Source organism: Ranitomeya imitator, chromosome 8, assembly GCF_032444005.1.
Source record: "Ranitomeya imitator isolate aRanImi1 chromosome 8, aRanImi1.pri, whole genome shotgun sequence".
Lineage (NCBI taxonomy): Eukaryota > Metazoa > Chordata > Amphibia > Anura > Dendrobatidae > Ranitomeya > Ranitomeya imitator.
In genome coordinates, this window is record NC_091289.1 from 44,279,197 (window position 1) to 44,303,231 (window position 24,035).

Here is a 24,035-nt window from a genome sequence, read left to right on the forward strand (position 1 = left end):
GGAAGAACTGTCCCAATATGGCTGTCCCCTGTGGACCCTGCATCCACCACATTAACCCAGTGTGCCATGATGGACACGTAACTGGACCTACTGGTCCATGCATCTGTTGTGAGGTGCACCTTTCTACTGACAGATTGCCTGAGTGCATGGACAATGCATCATCTCTAACGAGATTAGTCTAGCAATGTGGGCTGTAGTGTGGCTAAAGGTGGTATAGTCGACGGGAGGTATGTATCACAGAGAAGGCTTGTCGCTGTGATGTAACCCGGAGTGTTTCTTTAATACACATAAAGCAATAAGGAATTGTTTGGTATATTTGGGTCCGGGTTACGGGTAGCTATGAGAGATGGGAGGGTCTGGCTACCCATATACCTCACCCCTGGGTAAGGGGCATAACCATGCCTATCTATGTTTGTTTCAGGACCTGTGGTGATGTCATAACCACATGTCTAATCATGTGACGTTACCTCACCAATGGGTGTGGTTTCAGGCTACATAATGGAGGTGTGTAGCACATGGAGTGAGAGTGTTTGGAAGTCTGTCAGGGTGGACACACTTCCATGTGTCCTGGCTGGACACTGCAGAGTGGCCTGTGTGTTGGACGGTTCCACGTGGGGACAGGCGTCCTGAACAACACACAGAGACCATCTTTAAGCTGGAGAGCCTACGTGCTGGACATGGCACAGTGTTGTGAATTCTGTGGCAGAGCTCCCTCCTGTGGTCACAAGTGGTACTTCGGCTGATTCTCTCTGTGAACTTCTGTTGGTGGAGGGAAGTGGTACTGCGGCTTCTGAGTTTCCTCCCTCAGGTGATCTGGTGAGGTCGTTAGGTGCTTCTCTACTTAACTCCACCTAATGCTTTGATCCTGGCTTCCTGTCAATGTTCCAGTGTTGGACTTCCTTTTCCCTGGATCATTCCTGTGGCCTGCTGCTCTGCATAGCTAAGTTCTTCTTTGCTATTTGTTTGCTATTTTTTCTGTCCAGCTTGTCTAATTTGTTGCTGGAAGCTCTGGGACGCAAAGGGTGTACCTCCGTGCCGTTAGTTCGGTACGGAGGGTCTTTTTGCCCCCTTTGCGTGGTTTTCTTTAGGGTTTTGTGTAGACCGCAAAGTTACCTTTTCTATCCTCGATCTGTTAAGAAAGTCGGGCCTCACTTTGCTGAATCTATTTCATCTCTACGTTTGTCTTTTCATCTTAACTCACAGTCATTATATGTGGGGGGCTGCCTTTTCCTTTGGGGTATTTCTCTGAGGCAAGGTAGGCTTATTTTCTATCTTCATGCTAGTTAGTTTCTCAGGCTGTGCCGAGTTGCATAGGCAGAGTTAGGCGCAATCCACGGCTGCCTCTAGTGTTGTTTGGAGAGGATTAGGGATTGCGGTCTGCAGAGTTCCCACGTCTCAGAGCTCGTTCTATGATTTTGGGTTATTGTCAGATCACTGTATGCGCTCTGACCGCTATGTCCATTGTGGTACTGAATTGCCTATCATAACACTTCCTACTCTGCAGCATTTGGCTGAAGTGGCAGTTTACAGACTTCCTGCTCTGCTGTAATTGGTTGAAGTGGGCAGCACGGTGGCTCAGTGGTTAGCATTGTTGCCTTGCAGCGCTGGGTTCCTGGGTTCATATCCCACCAAGGACAATATCTGTAAGGAGTTTGTGTGTTCTCCACATGTTTGTGTGGGTTTCCTCTGGGTTCTCCGGTTTCCTCCCACACTCCCAAATATCATACTGATAGGGAATTTAGATTGTGAGCCCTAATGGAGACAGTGATAATGTCTGTAAAGCGCTGCGGAATATGATGGCACGATATAAGCAAAGCATAATAATAAGTGGCACCGCACACAGACCTCCTGCTCTGCTGCCTCCATGCATGTACTCTACCTACCTATAATATTAGTTATACTTTCATTCAAAGGACCAGAGTGAAAAAACAATCATGTATGACATGTCTTTCACTTTGAAACTATTGAATTACAAAGTTAAGATAATTGTTTTGCAAAATTTGTAGTCCCCAGGCAAGACTATCATCGGAAAATGGTCGGGGTCACAGTTGCGAGTGCAATGCAAGAAACTCGCTCGAGTCTCTTGCCTCAATACCCAGCACAGCCGCCGGTACTCGGGATCGGAGTGTGCGGCTACATAGAAATACATGCAACTGCACGCTCCGGTCCCGAGTGCCGGCAGCTGTGCTGGGTATTGAGGCAAGAGACTCGAGCGAGTTTCTCACATTGCACTCGCAAGTGTGACCCCAGCCGATCTCTTAAACTCATCAAAAGTGAATCCCAAACCGGTTGATCAATGCTCTCAAAGCTTCTTAACCCGTGAATTGTGATCTAATTTAGGAATTGGCAAAATATGACCATGGTGAAAACAGGTCTCTCATCTCTATTTTTCAAACATGAGACGTATAACAAAAGTTGATTAACATAAACTTTTTAATATAAGCATACACATAATATTTATTTTCAGGCACAACATACTGGATACATTAGAGTCTATATACTGTTAACAATTATGTTACTAATTCAGTAGTTTAAAGGGCACAACCCCACTAACTATGGAATATATTTTTGCAGTGTGGATGGAAACTACCGTATTTTCCGGCGTATAAGACGACTTTTTAACCCCTGAAAATCTTCTTAAAAGTCGGGGGTCGTCTTATACGCCGGGTGTCGTCTTGTACACCGGGTGCAGACCAATGTGTATATGGTGGGTGGGGGGGGGAGTGGTCCCGATGACGAAGAGAGGGGGCGTCTCACAGGAAAGTGTGAGTGGAGTATCCCCCTATTACCTCATTGTGGCAGCGTGGAGTTTCTGTGCTGGTGAGCGGCGGCAGCTCCTCTTTGTGCACTGTCAGGGCTCTGTGCTGTGGGGCGGCGGCGTATCTTAGTGCAGAGTCGGGGCTCCTCCGGCATCTCCTCAAAGCTCGGAGGCACCGGGAGACGAGATCTGAATCTGAGCATGCGCCGTCCCCAGCGGCCATTTTCCCGGAGGCCACCGCATCGCAGCAATGGAGCTGCTGGTGCCTCCGGGCTTTGAAAAGATGCCGGAGGAGCACCGACTCTGCACTAAGATACGCCACTGCCGCCGCCCCACAGCACAGAGGCCCGATGCTGCACGAAGATACGCCGCCCCACAGCACAGCACCCACGTGGCACAAAGAGGAGCAGCCGCCGCCGCTCCCTAGCACAGAGACCCCACGCTGCTACAATGAGGTAATAGGGGGATACTCCACTCACACTTTCCTGTGAGTCACCCCCTCTCTTCGTCATCGGGACCACTCCCCCCCAAAAGGCACATTATTCACCGGCCCTATAAGATGACACATGGCATCTAAGAAGACCCCCGACTTTTAAGAAGATTTTATATTTTAACTGGAAAAGTTGGGGGGTCGTCTTATACGCCCAGTCGTCTTATACGCCGGAAAATACGGGTACTCAGTAAAAATGGATATTAGTACAAAAATAGGAGCTTTCATATTCCTCCTAAACAAAATCCCAATCCCCTGCCCCCTCCATCAATGTAGTGACAATCTGCTCTTGTTAAAAGGAGCAGAGTCTTAAGTGGGAGACTCACTATAATGAATATATGCCGTAATGGAAAATATGGAAAGAGGTCGTCCTGATGGTACAACCTCTTTATAGATACTGCAGAGATGTCATAGGGACATATGCAGCTACAATCACCGTTTTATCTATACTCGTGGGACAACCCATTGAATAAAATAAAGTTGGATTTTCAGAATTTTTTCAATGAAACACAATAAAGTGTGCTAGTAGGCACTGCTAAAGATATCAGGCACAATATAATCTGTATGGGTTCCATCAAGTAGTCCTTTTCCATTGGAATTCACAAACCAGCAAGGAGTTTTAGCGCCATTCCGTGGGTCTGATCTGTAGTCTTTTTCTGAACTCCTAAAATATAATAAGGAATAATATTAACAGGCATTATGTATATATATATATATATATATATATATATATATATATATATTGTATAAAGAAACACTCTGGCCTAATACAGAGGGAGAGGAATGATTCTTTACATATTCACACTGTATATTTTGTCCTGCAAAAGAATCATGAACTAATAGCACTGAAATGGGCATTCTAGCAAATCCCATGTCTAGATCCCACCATTGCGATACTAATTACCAAGAGTCTCCATGTCCCACAGTGAGCTGCAAAGTCCACCTGCTGTAATAGCAAGAGGGAGTATAGGTTGTAAGAAGCTTCTCTTCAGTCCTACTTCCACTACAGAGAGGTCATATATTTGTCCAAATATTCCAGCAATCAGGGGCTTATCTGGGGGGGGGGGGGGAGGTGAGGCATTTGCCCTAGGCACAGCCGGCATGGGGTGCTGTCGGGCCACCTGATGTGGTGGTTCGAGGTGTCGCACCAGAAGCTGCATTTTGCTGTCCCTCATAGTGGGAGAGATTGCAGACTTGACTGCAGACTTTCATCTCAAACCTGGACAAACCCTTTCATTATAAAATGAAGCACTATAGCATGCCAATCCTAACAGCGTGTCGCATGGCACTTCACTCATATGCGAATTGCATACTAACGGTCACGTGACAACTATCTTCTCTTCCTGCTTCTCTCAGTTTCTCACTGAACATAGAAAAAGGAAGAGCAGCTAGTCTGTATGTGACTGTGCAGAATCGCCCAAGGCCTCATCAGTGCCTCAAGTCCCGGCCTAGTGTGAATAAGCTAGGGGATTCAGCAGTAGTGAAAAGATGATGCGACAAACTGAATTCTTGCCCCGGATGCCGGAAAGCCTAGATACACCACTGCCGGCAATATCACAATCCATCGCAGTATTTCACTGACTACCTGGTTGAATAAGTTGTATATTTGTGACCATTTAAGTGGATTTTTTTTTATTAATGCACGTATTAAACACAACGTTAAGTGACCGCTCACAACAAGGAAGTATTGTGCAAAAGGAACATGCAGTAGCAACATATTGGCAAATCATAAGCAAAGATGGTTGATCTGTCACAGAGCTGCATCATAAACTTTGTGTACTTTTGTGTGTTTTGTCCCGGGTTTCCCTCATTGGTGGTATAGGTTGAATATAGGTCCTATAAAGTGATCCTCTAATCCAAATAGAAAATTTGACTACTCAAAGCATATGTATAATAAATCTGCCTGGTGACATCCTCCCCTCACCAGAGAAAATACAAGAAGGATGGATACATCTGTAATGACATCAGTGTTTGTCTATCAAAGGGCAACAGGTGGAGAGAACGTTGGTCATTTTATGAAAATGGAAAAAGTAGGACCAGAACAATAAGATGAAAAAGTAGGACCAGAACTGTTATGGCTAGCGGAACGCACCGAAAAAATATAGATTTTTATTGTTATTGGTGCGTTCGCAGCCCGGGGTCCACCGTGCAGGTAAACCTGCTGCTAGCAAATGGTAGCACTATATGGCGGTATTGGCTAGCTCTGTTAACTCACAGAGTAGCCGTGAAAGCAAAGCACTGCGCCCTGTTAGACTTCACAGAAGCACAGGCAAACTGCCCAACTGAGAGCAGTCAGTGGTCATGCATGCACACAAAACTCCTCGCCGGAGGTGCCAGCATTCTAGGGGCTTATTTCAGCCAGATCCCTGAATACACATACACACAAACTCCTCGCTGGAGGTGCCAGCATTCTAGGGGCTTATTTCAGCCGGGTCCCTGAACACAATCTTACATGACCACACTGGCGCAAAACACATAACTTAGAAAGATACTAGCACATGGCCGTGCGGCCATGCGTGCCTTTCATAGCTGCAGCCAGAACAGGACCTTCCTAGAAGGACCAATGAGAAGCTGCCACAAAGCCTGAGCACCTTCAGGACCTTCCTGGAGGACCAATGGGCTCTGCTGCAGTATCCAAGCATGTGACCCTCGATCTCCAATGAGAGATCATACCCTGGGCATGCTCAGAAGGAGAAAAGCAGGACTTAGTCCCAAAAGCGTCTGCTCGCCGCTGCCCAGCACTGACTTCAATGGCAGAAGCTGGAAAAGCAGCAGTAATCCTCCTCACAGAGTCAGATTGAGCGAGATGCTGGGACCGACGCCTCCGCTGAGCAGTCTCCACTGCGGCAGGAGAAGAATGGGAGACTGCAGCGGAGGTGGCTCAAGATTGTCCCTGTGCAGAGGTGGGAACTCGACCCCTAACATTACCCCCCCTCCTTGGACCTCGCTACGCTCAAAGGCAGCAATGAGCTGCAGAGCCAGAATGTGCTCAGCAGGCTCCCAAGACCTGTCCTCAGGACCATAACCCTTCCAATCCACCAAATAAATTTTTTTGCCATGTACCACCTTGCACCCCAAAATAGCGTTCACCTCGTAATCATCCGTAGACGAACCCGATGTCCCAGCAGAAGACTCGGAAAACCGGGACATGTATACGGATTTCAAGAGGGACACATGAAAGGTGTCGGTGATACCCAGGCGTGGCGGAAGGGCTAAACGATAGTCCACAGGGTTAACCTGTTCAAGGACCTTGAAAGGACCCAAGTAGAGAGGTGCAAACTTAGTGGACTCAACTCGCAGCTTGATGTTATGGGCGGAGAGCCGCACCAAGTCACCAGGAGCAAAGGTCGGAGCGGGGCGCCGATGTGCATTGGCAGAGGACCTCATTCTCTCCTTGGAGGCTCGAATAGCATCCTGAGTGCGGTCCCAAATATCCCGTGCTTCTACAGCCCAGTCTGCCACCCTGGAGTCGGCGGAAGACACGGGCATAGGCACAGGTACCCGCGGATGCTGACCATAGTTGAGGAGGAATGGGGTTTGTCCAGTGGAATCGGCTACAGCATTGTTCAGCGCAAACTCCAGCCATGGTAGCAAGGATGCCCAGTCATCCTGCCTAGCTGAGACAAAATGTCGTAGATATGTGACCAAGGTGTGGTTGGCTCTCTCTACCAACCCATTCGTCTCAGGATGATATGCGGAAGAGAGATTTAACTCAATGCTGAGAAGAAGACAAAGCTCTCTCCAGAACCGAGACGCAAACTGGGGACCCCGGTCACTGAAAATTTTGTCTGGCATACCGTGTAGGCGGAAGATGTGTCTTATGAACAAAGCTGCCAAGGCCCGTGCAGAAGGTAACCGTGGGAGCAGCACCAAATGCACTATTTTGGAACAATGATCAGTGATAACCCAAATGATGGTACAGCCACGAGACTTGGGCAAACCGACTACAAAGTCCATCCCGACCATCTCCCAGGGCCTGTCTGCCACCGGCAAGGGATAGAGTAACAAAGCTGGCCGTTGTCAAGGAGACTTATTTTTGGCGCAGGAGACACACGCCAGAATATAATCTCTGACATCACGGACCACATGTGGCCACCAGTACATCCTCGCCAACAGCTCAGATGTCCTTTTTGTCCCAAAATGTCCACCCACCCTGGACGAATGAGCCCAAGAGAGAACCTCCGGTCGCAAATTAATGAGTACAAAAGTCTTGCCCGGAGGCACAGACTCTAGCGAAACCGGAGCTATGGTTCTCAGGTTCTCAGATGGGAAAATAAGCCGAGGCTCTCCTTCCTCCTCCTCAGATGACACAACAGAGCGAGAGAGGGCGTCAGCATGAATTTTCTTCTCCCCAGCGAGATAATGGAGGGTGAAATGGAACCGGGAGAAGAACAAGGACCATCTGGCCTGGCGAGAATTTAGCCGCTGAGATGTTTGCAAATATAATAATTTTTTGTGGTCCGTGAAGACTTGAAAGGGAAAACTTCATCGCTAGCAACTCCCTGTCCCCGATGGAATAATTCCTCTCCGCTGGTGTGAAGATCTTGGAGAAGAAGAAGCAAGGATGCTTCCGACCTTGAGCATCCTTTTGGAAGAGGACTGCTCCTGCACCAACGAATGAGGCATCCACCTCCATTATAAACGGCTTATCTACATCGGGACGATGTACAATGGGAGCGCTAGCAAAATGAGACTTAATAGAAGAGAAGGCCCTGGAGACCTCCTCAGACCACAATTTGGGATTTGCTCCCTTCTTGGTGAGGGCTACCAAGGGAGCTACCAAAGTTGAGAAGTGGGGAATGAACTGGCGGTAATAATTAATGAACCCCATAAAGCGCTGCACCGCTTTAAGAGAATGGGGTTCTTGCCAGTCCATCACAGCCTGTAGCTTGATAGGATCCATAGCCAAACCCTGGGCTGAGATTATATAGCCCAGTAAAGGTAAAGACTCCTGCTCAAACATACACTTCTCCAACTTTGCATAAAGAGAATTTGCCCGTAAGAGGTCGAAGACTCTGCCAACATCTCTCCGGTGGGAGTCAATATCTGGAGAGAAGATGAGAATATCATCCAGATAGACTACAACCGAGGTGGAGAGCATATCCCGGAAGATGTCGTTGACAAAGTCTTGGAAAACGGCAGGAGCATTACAGAGCCCGAAGGGCATCACCAGATACTCATAGTGCCCATCTCTGGTGTTAAACGCCGTCTTCCATTCGTCCCCCTCACGGATGCGAATCAGGTTATAAGCACCCTGCAGATCTAATTTGGTAAATACCCTTGCTCCCCGTAGCCTATCAAAAAGCTCAGAAATCAGGGGCAGCGGGTACTTATTCTTAATGGTGATGGCGTTAAGACCCCTGTAATCTATGCAAGGACATAACTCTCCGTTCTTCTTCTGGATGAAAAAGAACCCCGCCCCTGCAGGTGACACTGACTTCCTAATGAACCCTCTTGCCAAATTCTCCTGGATGTATTGGGACTTAGCCTCCATTTCCGGGAGAGAGAGGTGATAGACACGTCCCCGAGGAGGTTCTGCTCCAGCCAAGAGATCTATAGGACAGTCATAGGGACGGTGAGGCTGAAGAGTCTCCGCAGCCTTTTTGGAGAATACGTCTGCATAGGTCCAATAGCATTTGGGAAGAAAAGAGAGATCTGCGGGTATCTCAGTGGTGGAAACCTGAACGCACTCTTTCACACATCTGCCCTTACAAGATTCACTCCAACCCAATATCCTCCCAGAGGTCCACTCAATATGTGGGGAGTGGAAACGGAGCCAGGGTATTCCCAGCAGAATCTCATCCATTCCCTCGGGAAGGACAAGAAGGGAAATAATCTCCTGGTGGAATGGGGACATGGCTAATTTGAAAGGGACAGTCTGGTGTGTGATTTGTAACGGAAGTGTCGAGCCATTCACCACTCTAACAGTTACTGGTTTGGTGAGCATCACCAGAGGTACTGCGTGGCGCAGAGCAAAAGCAGAGGACATGAAATTTAACTCTGCTCCTGAATCCACACAAAGCTCAACAGTAAGAGTGGATGAGCCCAAGAGGATTGTCCCTTTAAAGGACAGCTTGGAGGAAAAGGCCGCTGTGTCTAGTGAACCTCCTCCTATGGTCACTAGACGCGATCGTTTTCCCGACCGCCGTGGACACTTATTAGCGTAATGTCCCTGTTGTTGACAATTTTTACACACCACAGGTACTTGAGCGGTCTGAGACTTAGATCCCGCTCGAGAAACCTCCATGGCCTCAGGGGAGTCGGACGCCCGAACAGGAGATTTTAGAGGTTTGGCGAAGGTGGGAGCCAGCTGAAACCTCTGCCTACACTGGGTCCGCTCCAACCTCCGCTCGTTAAAACGGAGGTCGATGCGGGCAGATATTGATATGAGCTCCTCCAGTGTGGCGGGAATCTCCCTGGTGGCCAAGTCATCCTTTACATGATCTGCCAGTCCTTTCCAGAACACCGGAATAAGGACTTTATCTGGCCATTCTAGCTCAGAGGCTAGAGTCCGGAATTGGACGGCAAACTAGCTGACCATAGACGAACCCTGAGTAATTGTCAACAATTGGAGCGCGGTATTGTGAGTGACACGAGGTCCCAAAAAAACCTGCCTCAGAACGTCCAGGAAGAGAGGACCACTCTGCACTACACGATCATTGCACTCCCAAAGCGTTGTTGCCCACTCCAACGCCCTGCCCGACAAAAGAGACAAAATGAATCCCACTTTCGCCCGTTCCGTAGGAAAACGTGCAGCCAGGAGCTCGAGATGTATGGAGCACTGGCTCACGAATCCCTGACATAGCTTACTCTCACCAGCAAACTTGTGTGGAAGCGGGAGATGGGATATAGTCGGAGCAGGGGTGGCTGCGGACAAACTGGCTGCAGCTACACTTGCAGCTTGAACAGCGACAGCAGTAACGTCCACAGCTGAGGTTGTACGCTCTAGAGCCGCCAACCTGCCCTCCAGCTGCTGGATGTACCGCTGTAGACGCTGATCGTCCGCCATTTACTAGCCAGACCCTGGCGCTAGTATACTGTTAGGGCTAGCGGAACGCACCGAGAAAATATAGATTTTCATTGTTATTGGTGCGTTCGCAGCCCGGGGTCCACCGCTGCTAGCAAATGGCAGCACTATATGGCGGTATTGGCTAGCTCTGTTAACTCACAGAGTAGCCGTGAAAGCAAAGCACTGCGTCCTGTTAGACTTCACAGAAGCACAGGTAAACTGCCCAACTGAGAGCAGTCAGTGGTAATGCATGCACACAAAACTCCTCGCCAGAGGTGCCAGCATTCTAGGGGCTTATTTCAGCCAGGTCCCTGAATACACATACACACAAACTCCTCGCCGGAGGTGCCAGCATTCTAGGGGCTTATTTCAGCCGGGTCCATGAACACAATCTTACATGACCACACTGGCGCAAAGCACATAACTTAGAAAGATACTAGCGCATGGCCGTGCGGCCATGCGAGCCTTTTATAGCTGCAGCCAGAACAGGACCTTCCTAGAAGGACCAATGAGAAGCTGCCACAAAGCCTGAGCACCTTCAGGACCTTCCTGGAGGACCAATGGGCTCTGCTGCAGTATCCAAGCATGTGACCCTCGATCTCCAATGAGAGATCTTACCCTGGGCATGCTCAGAAGGAGAAAAGCAGGACTTAGTCCCAAAAGCGTCTGCTCGCCGCTGCCCAGCACTGACTTCAATGACAGAAGCTGGAAAAGCAGCAGTAATCCTCCTCACAGAGTCAGATTGAGCGAGATGCTGGGACCGACGTCTCCGCTGAGCAGTCTCCACTGAAGCAGGAGAAGAATGGGAGACCGCAGCGGAGGTGGCTCGAGATTCCCCCCGTGCAGAGGCGGGAACTCGACCCCTAACAAGAACAGAGGGGCTGCATTAGGATCGTTCATAGCAAAAATGCAGGTGTAACTGCAACCAAAAATGGCGAAATTGTATGCAAAGTGTCAATATTTTGTGTGGCCACCATTATTTTCATGCACTGCCTTAGCTCTCTTGGGCATGGAGGCCACAAGAGCTGCACAGGTTGCCACTGGAATCCTCTGCCACTACTCCACGACATCACGGAGCTGGTAGATGTCAGACACCTTGTGCTCCTGCACCTTCCATTTTAGGATGCCCCACAGATGCTCAATAAAGTTTAGGTCTGGAGACATGCTTGGCCAGTCTAGCACCTATACCCTTAGTTTCACTCCAAGGCAGTGGTCTGTTGTGAATTCCGCTCTTGGGCTCCTGTTGTGAATTCCGCTCTTGGACTCCCTCCGGTGGTTGTAAGTAGCATTTTTGTGAGTTCTGCTCTTGGGCTCCCTTCTGTGGTTTTGAGTGGTATGGCTGCTTCTTGGATTTAGCTTCAGCAGCTGTTTTCACTGATCGTCTTTCTGGCTCGGCTATATTAGTCTGGCCTTATCCCTCATTCAATGCCAGTTGTCAATTGTTCCAGCCTGGAGTCAGTGCTCTTAGGACTTTCCTGACACTCTGACCAGTTCTGCAAAGCTAAGTCCTTGCTTGTCCTTTTTCAGTTCACTTGTTGTGGACTTTGTTGTTCAGCACTTTCTATGTTTTGCTCATTTGTCCAGCTTATCAGTATGGATCTATTCAGCTAAGCTGGAAGCTCTGGGCAGCAGAGTTTGCCCTCCACACCTTTAGTCAGGTGTGGAGATTTTTGCATTTCTCTGCGGTGGACTTTTTCTAGTTTTTATTACTGACCGCACAGCGTTCGGTCCTGTACTATTTCTATCTAGCTAGAAGTGGCCTCCTGTGCTAAATCTTGTTTCATACTACGTATGTCATTTCCTTCTCCTCTCACAGTCATTATTTGTGGGGGGCTAATCTATCCTTTGGGAATTTTCTCTGAGGCAAGATAGTTTTCCTGCTTCTATCTTTAGGGTTAGTTAGCTCTTAGGCTGTGACGAGGTGCCTAGGGAGAGTTAGGAGCATCCCACGGCTACTTCTAGTGTTGTGTTGAGCTTAGGGACTGCGGTCAGTATAGTTACCACCTGCTCAGAGCTAGTCGCATATCACTCCTTAATCACCAGACCATAACAGGCTCCCTCCGGTGGTTGTAAGTGGCACTTTTGTGAGTTCTGCTCTTGGGCTCCCTCTGGTGGTTTCAAGTGGTATGGCTGCTCCTTGGATTTAGCTGTCATCAGCTGCTTCCACTGATCGTCTTTTCTGCTCGGCTATTTTTGCCTGGCTTTTCCTTCAGCCAGTGCCACTTGTAAATGGTTTCTGGTTGGATTCACATCTCTTTGGATTTCCCTGTTATCCTGACCAGTTCAGCAAAGCTAAGTTCTTGCTTGCTCTTTTCTGTCCACAGATTGTGGACTTATTCGTTCTGTGTTTTCTATGTTTGTCCAGCTTATCAGTATGAATTAATTCTGTCTTGCTGGAAGCTCTGGGAAGCAGATTACCCTCCACACCTTTAGTCAGGTGTGGAGGTTTTTGTAAACTCTGCGTGGATTTTTGTAGTGTTTTATACTGACCGCACAGTATTCCATCCTGTCCTATCTATCTAGCTAGACTGGCCTCCTGTGCTCATTCTGGTTTCATTCTGTGTATGTCTTTTCCCTCTCCACTCACAGTCATTATTTGTGGGGGGCTAATCTATCCTTTGGGGATTTTCTCTGAGGCAAGATAGTTTTCCTGCTTCTATCTTTAGGGGTAGTTAGCTCTTAGGCTGTGACGAGGTGCCTAGGGAGAGTTAGGAGCATCCCACGGCTACTTCTAGTGTTGTGTTGAGCTTAGGGACTGCGGTCAGTACAGATACCACTTCCTTCAGAGCTCGTTCCATGTTGCTCCTAAACCACCGCATCATAACACTGGTCGTCTTGGAGGTGTGTTTGGGGTCGTTATCATGTCAGAATACTGCCCTGCGGTCCAGTTTCCAGAGGGAGGGAGTCATGATGCTCTGCTTCAGTATATCACAGTACATGTTGGCATTCATGGTTCCCTGTTGTGAATTCTGCTCTTGGGCTCCCTCCCACTCATGGTAGTGCTGCTGTCTTTGGATCGCAGCATTCATCAGGTGTGTCCACTTTTTGCAATTAGGACTGGGCTATTTAGTCTTGCTTGATTCTTTATTCAGTGCCAGTTGTCCATTGTTTTTGGAGGATTCACATCCCTGCCTGGTCTCTCCTGTTTTGCTGTTCTTTTCATCAAAGATAAGTTCTGGTTTTGTTTTTGCTGTCCACATGCTGTGGGCCTTATTGTTCAATGCATTTCCATGTTTTGTCTTGTCCAGCTTAGTCTGTGTTAGGATTTTTTCAGCCAAGCTGGTATCTCTGGAGATGCAGATATACCCTCCATGTCTTTAGTCAGATGTGGAGATTTTGTATTTTCTGTGGTGGATATTTTCTAGTGTTTTAATACTGACCGCATAGTACTCTGTTCTATCCTTTCTATTTAGCTAGAATGGCCTCCTTTGCTAAATCCTGATTTCAGTCTGCGTATGTCATTTCCCTCTCCTCTCACAGTCAATATTTGTGGGGGGCTGTCTATCCTTTGGGAATTTTCTCTGAGGCAAAATAGTTTTCCAGTTTCTATCTCTAGGGGTATTTAGTCCTCCGGCTGTGTCGAGGTGTCTAGGGAGTGTTAGGTACATCCCACGGCTACTTCTAGTTGCGGTGTTAGGTTCAGGGTCTGCGGTCAGTACAGGTACCACCTTCTCCAGAGTACGTCTCATGCTGCTCCTAGGCTACCAGATCATAACAGTTCCCTCAATGAACTGTAACTCCCCTTGACTGTAGGCAAGACACACTTTTCTTTGTACTCCTCACCTGGTTGCCACCACAATTGCTTGACACCATCTGGACCAAATAAATTTATCTTGGTCTCATAAGACCACAGGTTCCAGTAATCTATATCCTGAGGGTATGTTTCCACATGCAGGAAACGCTGCGTGTTTGACGCTGCATAGAGCTGCAGTGTCAGACACGCAGCGTCCAGATGTTACAGCATAGTGGAGGGGATTTCATGAAATCCCGTCTCCACTCTGCGTGGTAACACGCACGCGGCAGCCCTGCAACTCTGGACATGCAGCGCGTCTTTTAAGATCGCAGCATGTCCGTATACCTTGCGGCGATGCTGCGTCGCCGCAAGGTATAGCACAGGGCCCTATGTTGGGGTGCGATGATCCCGGATGTGTGCTATGAACACATCCGGCATTATCGCGTCCCAGAAAGGGGGCGGAGCTTACCGCAGAGTGGGTCTGCCGCTCCGACGAAACCGCCGGCCATCCTGATCATGGAAACATACCCTGAGTCTGCTTGTCTCCAGCAAAGTGTTTGTGGACTTTCTTGTGCATGATCTTTAGAAGAGGCTTCCTTCTGTGATGACAGCCATGCGCACCAATTTAGCGGTGTACTCCCTTTTGTTGCCAGCGGTTTAGATACTAATGGTTGTATGTTGAGTTATTTAGAGGGCACACAAAATTTACACGGTCACACAAGCGGTACACTAACTACTTTACATTGTATCAAAGTATCATATCTTCAGTGTTGTTCCATGAAAAGATAAAATAAAATTTTTACAAAAATGTGAGGTATATACTCACTTTTGTGGTACAGCCAATTATTCTAGAACATTTATTCAGTTTTTGGATATTGAACATAGGGGCATTTTTGCTTTAGGTATTACTCGTACTACATTTCATAAAACGGTTAGTGAGAATATACCGTTATGTGCAAACAGTTGTCACCCCAGCCACACAATCAGGGCCATACTATATGGTGAATTTTTAAGGTCAAAATGTATCTGCTCAGAGAATAGTAATTTTAAAGAAGAAAGTTTAACCATCAAGATAAGATTAAAGAATAGAGGTTACAAAAAATAATGATATTAATAATTTTAATAAATAATTAATTGAAAAAACAATGGGTAAACGAGGAGAAGATGTACTAAAAAGCTGTAATGAAGCTAAAAGAAGCAATACACAGAATAATTCAATACCTACCTTTAGTACCCCATATAATTATCAATATAAAGATATTTTAAAAAATTATTACCGCATTTTTCAGACTATAAAACAAACTTTTTTCCCCCCAAATTTGGGGGTTGGAGTAATGGGGGGGTTATAATCCGAATGTAGCTTACGGGGCGTTGCGGCGATGGTGAAGCGGGATCACAGGAGGCAGGGTCCCATTTTCCTGGATCTTTGGGTCACAAGAGGCATCGCAAGGTGCAGCCAGGGTTCTCGCCCTACATCTCAATTTATGCAAGCACCTCCTCCGGCGGCTGTTTCCCTGAACCAACGACTTCAGGAAGATGGTCGCCGGAGGCGTTGCTTGCGCAGATTAAGATCTCAGCCAGGCCGACATCCCAGTCTGCGCATTCACTGCCTCCGGCTGCACACGGAAATTCATTTCAGGAAAATGGTAGCTGGGAAAGCATTGCACTCCACTCTGTATAATAAAGCAAAAGAAAAAGAGGCTAAGCCTCTGCCAGCTCACCACAGATGCCAGATACCACAAGTGCGCGGAACTCGTCCTGACCACAACATATGGAATGAAGTGGTAGTTCCAGCTCATTAAAATTCAAAGTCTTTATTTTCCAAGTTAAAACTTCATAGTCATCAAATAATCCTTGTGCATCATGGATGCATAGGCAGCGAAAAAGAAAGGTATAAGCAACGCGTTTCGATCAACTTAGATCTTTATCACAGCTTAATCCTACATCTACCTTCTAGTTCTTATAAGGTGTTCCATCTACTCTTACACAGCTGATTTGATCACCTGGTATTAGCATATATACTCGAGTATAAGCCGAGATTTTCAGCCCATTTTTTTGGGCTGAAAGTCCCCCTCTCGACTTATACTCGAGTCATACCCAGGGGTCAGCAGGGGAGGGGGAGCGGGGGCTGTCTAATTATACTCACCTGCTCCTGGCACGGTCCCTGCACGTCTTTTCCCCGGGGCCGGCAGCTTCTTCCTGTACTGAGCGTTCACATGATACCGCTCATTACATTAACCCCTTTATCCCCAAGGGTGGTTTGCACGTTAATGACCAGGCCAATTTTTACAATTCTGACCACTGTCCCTTTATGAGGTTATAACTCTGGAACGCTTCAACGGATCCCGGTGATTCTGACATTGTTTTCTCGTGACATATTGTACTTCATGATAGTGGTAACATTTCTTTGATATTACCTGCGTTTATTTGTGAAAAAAATGGAAATTTGGCGAAAATTTCGCAATTTTCCAACTTTGAATTTTTATGCCCTTAAATCACAGAGATATGTCACGCAAAATACTTAATAAGTAACATTTCCCACATGTCTACTTTACATCAGCACAATTTTGGGGACCACATCTCATTTGAAGTCATTTTGAGGGGTCTATATGATAGAAAATACCCAAGTGTGACACCATTCTAAAAACTGCACCCCTCAAGGTGCTCAAAACCACATTCAAGAAGTTTATTAACCCTTCAGGTGTTTCACAGGATTTTTTGGAATGTTTTAATAAAAATGAACAATTAACTTTTTTTCACACAAAATTTATTTCAGCTCCAATTTGTTTTATTTTACCAAGGGTAACAGGAAAAAATGGACCCCAAAAGTTGTTGTACAATTTGTCCTGAGTACGCTGATACCTCATATGTGGGGGTAAACCACTGTTTGGGCGCATGGCAGAGCTCGGAAGGAAAGGAGCGCCATTTTACTTTTCAATGCAAAATTGACTGGAATTGAGATGGGACGCCATGTTGCGTTTGGAGAGCCCCTGATGTGCCTAAACAGTGAAACCCCCCACAAGTGACACCATTTTGGAAAGCAGACCCCTTAAGGAACTTATCTAGATGTGTGGTGAGCACTTTGACCCAACAAGTGCTTCACAGAAGTTTATAATGCAGAGCCGTAAAAATAAAAAATCATATTTTTTCACAAAAATGATCTTTTTGCCCCCAATTTTTTATTTTCCCAAGGGTAAAAGAAGAAATTGGACCCGAAAAGTTGTTGTGCAATTTGTCCTGAGTACGCTGATACCCCATATGTGGGGGTAGACGACTGTTTGGGCGCATGGCAGAGCTCGAAAGGGAAGGATCGCTGTTTGACTTTTCAATGCAAAATTGACTGGAATTGAGATGGGACACCATGTTGCGTTTGGAGAGCCCCTGATGTGCTTAAACATTAAAACCCCCAACAAGTGACACCATTTTGGAAAGTAGACCCCCTAAGGAACTTATCTAGATGTGTTTTTAGAGATTTGAACCCCCAAGTGTTTCACTACAGTTTATAATGCAAAGCCGTGAAAATAAAAATAAAATTTTTTTCACAAAAATGATTTTTTAGCCCCCAGTTTTGTATTTTCACAAGGGTAACAGGATAAATTGGACCCCAATAGTTGTTGTCCAATTGGTCCTGAGTACACTGATAGCCCATATGTGGGGGGAACCACTGTTTGGGCGCATGGCACAGCTCAGAAGGGAAGGAGCGCCATTTGGAATGCAGACTTAGATGGATCGGTCTGCAGGCGACCCCATATTGGAAACTAGACCTCCCAAGGAACTTATCTAGATGTGTTGTGAGAGCTTTGAACCCCCAAGTGTTTCACTACAGTTTACAACGCAGAGCCATGAAAATAAAAAATCTTTTTTTCCCACAAAAATGATTTTTAGCCCCCCAAATTTTTATTTTCTCAAGGATAACAAGAGAACTTGGACCCCAAAAGTTGTCCAATTTGTCCCGAGTACACTGATACCCCATATGTTGGGGTAAACCCCTGTTTGGGTGCACAGGAGAGCTCGGAAGGGAAGGAGCACTGTTTTACTTTTTCAACGCAGAATTGGCTGGAATTGAGATCGGACGCCATGTCGCGTTTGGAGGGCCACTGATGTGCCTAAACAGTGGAAACCCCCCAATTATAACTGAAACCCTAATCCAAACACACCCCTAACCCTAATCCCAACGGTAACCCTAACCACACCCCTAACCCTGACACACCCCTAACTCTAATCCCAACCCTAATCCCAACCGTAAATGTAATCCAAACCCTAACTTTAGCCCCAACACTAATCCTAACTTTAGCCCCAACCCTAACCCTAACTTTAACCCCAACCCTAACCCTAACTTTAGCTCCAACCCTAGCCCCAACCCTAACCCTAGCCCTAACCCTAGCCCTAACCCTAACCCTAGCCCTAACCCTAGCCCTAACCCTAGCCCTAACTCTAACCCTAGCCCTAACCCTAATGGGAAAATGGAAATAAATACATTTTTGTAATTTTATTATTTTTCCCTAACTAAGGGGGTGATGAAGGGGGGTTTGATTTACTTTTATAGCGTTTTTTATATCGGATTTTTATGATTGGCAGCTGTCACACACTAAAAGACGCTTTTTATAACAAAAAAGTTTTTGCGTCTCCACATTTTGAGACCTATAATTTTTCCATATTTTGGTCCACAGAGTCATGTGAGGTCTTGTTTTTTGCGGGACGAGTTGACGTTTTTATTGGTTACATTTTCGGATGCATGACAGTTTTTGATCGCTTTTTATTCCGATTTTTGTGAGGCAGAATGACCAAAAACCAGCTATTCATGAATTTCTTTTGGGGGAGGCGTTTATACCGTTCCACGTTTGGTAAAATTGATAAAGCAGTTTTATTGTTTGGGTCAGTACGATTACCGCGATATCTCATTTATATTATTTTTTTTATGTTTTGGCGCTTTTATACGATAAAAGCTATTTTATAGAAAAAATAATTATTTTGGCATCGCTTTATTCTGAGGACTATAACTTTTTTAGTGTTTTGCTTATGATGCTGTATGGTGGCTCGTTTTTTGCGGGATAAGATGACATTTTCAGTGGTACCATGGTTATTTATATCTGTCTTTTTGATTGCGTGTTATTCCACTTTTTGTTCGGCGATATGATAATAAAGCGTTGTTTTTTGCCTCGTTTTTTTTTTTTCTTACGGTGTTCACTGAAGGGGTTAACTAGTGGGACAGTTTTATAGGTTGGGTCGTTACGGACGCAGCGATACTATATATGTGTACTTTTATTGTTTTTTTTTATTTAGATAAAGAAATAATTTTTTTTTTCTTTATTTAGGAATTTTTTTTTTTTTTTACACATGTGGAATTTTTTTTTTTTACTTTTTTACTTTGTCCCAGGGGGGCACATCACAGATCGCTGATCTGACAGTTTGCACAGCACTCTGTCAGATCAGCAATCTGACTTACAGCGCTGCAGGCTTACCAGCGCCTGCTCTGGACCCGGAAGTAGTCCCTGCAGGACCCGGATGCAGCCTCGTGGCCATTTTGGATCTGGGACCTGCAGAAATAGGAGGTAAGAGACACTCGGAGCAACGCAATCACATCGCGTTGCTCCGGAGGTCTCAGGGAAGCACGCAGGGAGCCCCCTCCCTGCGCGATGCTTCCCTATACCGCCGGAACACTGCGATCATGTTTGATCGCAGTGTGCCAGGGGTTAATGTGTCGGGGGCGGTCCGTGACCGCTCCTGGCACATAGTGCCGGAATGCAGCTGTGGTAATCAGCTGACACCCGGCCGCGATCGGCCGTGCTCCCCCCGCGCTCCTGTCGGTGGTCATAAGGGCCCACCCTGTTGTGAATTCTGCTCTTGGGTTCCCTCCGATGGTTGTAAGTGGGAATGCAGTTGTCTCTGAGTCACAGTCCTGGCCAGGTGTATCTGATGATTACAATTCGGACTGGGTTATTTAGATGTGCTGGAACCTTTAGCTCTTGCCAGTTGTCATTGTTTCTTGTGAAGTGATAGATCACTTTCTGGCTTCTCCTGCCTGCTGCCAAATTCAGCAAAGATAAGTGTTTGGTTCTTTGTTTCTGTTGCACACTGCTGTGTGCTTGTTTCTGTTTTATTCCTGCTCTGATTGTAGGATTCACTGGAGTAGCAGATTTCCGCTCCTACATCTATTAGTTAGATGTAGGAAGTTTTTGTAATTTCTGTTGTGGTTGCTTTTGAAGGGTTTTTTACTGACCGCACAGAACTCTGTTCTATTCTGTCCTATCTAGCTAGTGTGGCCTCCTGTGCTAAATTCTGTTTTCTGCCTGTGTATGTTTTTTCCTCTCCGACTCACCGCCAATATTTGTGGGGGGCTGTCTATCCTTTGGGGATTTTCTCTGAGGCAAGATAGTATTCCTCTTTCGATCTTTAGGGGTAATTAGTCCTCCGGCTGTGACGAGGTGTCTAGGTGTGTTAGGTACACTCCACGGCTACTTCTAGTTGCGGTGTTAAGTTCAGGATTGCAGTCAGTATAGTGGCCACCATCTCCAGTGAAAGTTCTCATGCTGTTAGGGCTAGCAGAACGCACCATATAATAAGACAGATAGTGTATGGTGCGTTCGCAGCCCGGGGTCCACCGTGCAGAGATGGAACCTGCTGCTAAGTAATGACGGACTATATGGCGGTACTCATAAGTATACACACGTGGGTTAAACTTCACCCAGCGTGAAGGAAGCGATCCTGTTGCGTCACAGGATCGCGGTACCGCACATAGAAGGCGAGCAAGTAGTCAGCGAACTCAACCCCAACTAGGATTGAAGTCCGATTAGACCCTTGCTGGCACAACACCGCAACTGGGTGTGTAAGGAAGCTGAATAACAATATAAGGGCACAAGAGTGCATGCGGTGCCGCACTGACGAACGCCACTAACCACCCAGGCTTGGGTAAGGAAAGCACAGAAGAAGTGCACGGCGCCGTACTGGCGGTCACAGCAACTGGACGCTGTAATGTGTGATAAGTGCTGTAGGATAAGTCGGGCGCTAGATAGCAACCATACACCTTCCGCGAACAGACATTCAATAGGGAAGGGGTATCCAAGGACGACTTGCACTCACAACAAACACACGTAAGCAAATGTACACTAGCGCATGGCCGTGCGGTCATGCGCAGTTTATATAGTTGCAGCACAGGAAGTGGCCACAGAAACTTTGCCCTTCCAAGACCTGCCAAGAGGACCAATGGAATGTGCTGCAGAGCCTGAGCACATGACCCTCGATCTCCAATGGGAGATCTTGCCCTGGGCATGCTCAGTGTGTGCAGACAAGGACTTAGTCCCAGAGAAGTCAGCTCGCTGCTGACCAGCTCTGGCTTTAATGGCAGAAGCTGAAGAAGCAGCAGTAACTCTCTGTACAGAGTGAGACTGAGCAAGACGCTGGGACCGACGTCCCTGCTGAGCAGACTCCACTGCGGCTGGATAAGAATGGGAGACCGCAGCGGAGATGGCTCGAGATTCCCCCTGTGCAGAAGCGGGAACTCGAGACCTAACATGCCCCCCCTCCTTGGGCCTCGCTACGCTCGAAGGCAGCAATGAGCTGTGGGGCCCGAATGTTTTCAGCAGGCTCCCATGACCTGTCCTCTGGGCCATAACCCTTCCAATCCACTAGATAGAACTTTTTGCCGTGTACCACCTTGCTTCCCAAAATAGCGTTCACCTCGTAATCGTCCGTAGACGAACCCGATGTCCCGGCAGATGACTCGGAAAACCGGGACATGTATACGGGTTTCAAGAGGGACACATGAAAGGTGTCGGTGATACCCAAGCGTGGAGGAAGAGCCAAACGGTAGACCACAGGATTAACCTGTTCGAGAACCTTGAAGGGACCCAAGTAACGAGGAGCAAACTTAGTGGACTCAACTCGCAGCCTGATGTTACGGGCGGAGAGCCACACCAAGTCGCCAGGAGCAAAGGTCGGAGCAGGGCGCCGATGAACATCGGCGGAGGACCTCATTCTCTCCTTGGAGGCCCAAATGGCATCCTGCGTGCGGTCCCAAATGTCCCTTGCCTCCACAGCCCAGTCTGCCACCCTAGAGTCAGCAGAAGACACAGGCATGGGCACAGGAACACGCGGATGCTGGCCGTAATTTAGGAGGAATGGAGTCTGACCGGTGGAGTCAGCTACGGCATTGTTAAGTGCAAACTCTGCCCACGGTAGCAAGGATGCCCAGTCATCCTGCCTGGCAGAAACAAAATGTCGTAAATATGTGACCAAGGTCTGGTTGGCCCTCTCTACCAACCCATTCGTCTCGGGATGATATGCCGAAGAGAGATTCAACTCAATACTGAGTAGACGACAAAGCTCTCTCCAGAATCGAGACGCAAACTGGGGACCCCGGTCACTAACAATTTTGTCTGGCATACCGTGTAGGCGAAAGATATGCTTGACGAACAAGACAGCCAACGCCCGTGCAGAAGGTAGCCGTGGAAGAGGCACCAAGTGCACCATTTTGGAAAAATGGTCGGTGATCACCCAGATAATGGTGCAGTTACGAGACTTGGGTAAGCCCACCACAAAGTCCATCCCGACCATCTCCCAGGGCCTGTCCGCCACCGGCAGAGGAAAAAGCAAACCAGCTGGCCGTTGCCGAGGAGTCTTGTTCTTGGCGCAAGAGACACACGCCCGAACATACTCTGCGACATCACGAGCCATATGCGGCCACCAGTACGTCCTCGCCAGTAACTCAGATGTCCTTTTGGTACCAAAATATCCACCCACCCTGGACGAGTGTGCCCAAGAGAGAACCTCCGGTCACAAATTGGATGGAGCAAAAGTCTTGCCCGGGGGCACAGACTCTAGCGAAACCGGGGCCTCAGTTCTCAAGCTCTCGGTGGGGACAATAAGCCGAGGCTCCTACTCCTCCACAGATGGCACAACGGAGCGAGAGAGAGCGTCGGCCCAAATGTTCTTCTCCCCAGAAAGAAAATGGAGGGTGAAATGAAACCGGGAGAAGAATAAGGACCATCTGGCCTGGCGAGAATTCAACCGCTGGGCTGTCTGCAGGTACACCAAATTTTTATGGTCTGTGAAGACTTGGAAGCGAAAACGTGCTCCCTCCAAGAGATGTCTCCACTCCGAGAAAGCCAACTTCATGGCTAGCAACTCCCTATCCCCGATGGAATAATTCCTCTCTGCTGGTGAGAAGGTCTTGGAGAAAAAGAAGCAAGGATGCTTCCGACCTTGAGCATCCTTTTGGAAGAGGACTGCTCCAGCACCAACAGAAGAGGCATCCACCTCCATGATAAATGGCTTATCAACATCGGGGCGATGTAGGATGGGAGCGCTAGCGAAGTGTGACTTTATAGAGTTAAAGGCCTTGGAGACCTCCTCCGACCACAATTTGGGATTAGCCCCCTTCTTGGTGAGGGCAACCAAGGGAGCTACCAAAGTTGAGAAGTGCGGAATGAACTGGCGATAATAATTAATGAACCCCATAAAGCGCTGCACCGCTTTAAGAGAATGGGGTTCCTACAAGTCCATCACAGCCTGTAGTTTGGCAGGATCCATAGCCAATCCCTGGGCAGAGATGATGTAGCCTAGGAAAGGTAGGGACTCCTGCTCAAACATACACTTCTCCAACTTGGCATAGAGGGAGTTTGCCCGTAGGAGGTCGAAGACTTTGCAAACATCTCTCCGGTGGGAGTCAATATCTGGAGAGTAGATGAGAATATCATCCAGATAGACTACGACCGAGGTGGAAAGCATATCCCGGAAGATATCGTTCACAAAGTCTTGGAAAACGGCTGGGGCATTACAGAGCCCGAAGGGCATCACCAGATATTCATAGTGCCCATCCCTGGTGTTAAAAGCCGTCTTCCATTCGTCCCCCTCATGGATGCGAATCAGGTTGTAAGCACCCCGCAGATCTAGTTTAGTAAATACCCTTGCTCCCCGAAGCCTATCGAAGAGCTCAGATATCAAGGGCAAAGGATACTTATTTTTAACGGTGATAGCGTTAAGAACCCTGTAGTCTATGCATGGACGCAATTCCCCATTCTTCTTCTGCACGAAGAAGAACCCTGCC

At 47.5% G+C, this 24,035-nt stretch overlaps 1 protein-coding gene across 1 annotated transcript in view; it reads right to left on the reverse strand.

The window, feature by feature from the left end:
* Positions 1-3,298: 3,298 nt before the first annotated feature.
* Positions 3,299-24,035, reverse strand: part of LOC138647651 (inter-alpha-trypsin inhibitor heavy chain H3-like) — a 133,005-nt gene continuing 112,268 nt past the window's right edge. Inside the window, exon 19 of the mRNA XM_069736817.1 lies at positions 3,299-3,912. Within this exon, the coding sequence (XP_069592918.1) occupies positions 3,771-3,912 (142 nt within the window). The 3' untranslated portion in view covers positions 3,299-3,770. The remainder of the gene's footprint in view (positions 3,913-24,035) is intronic.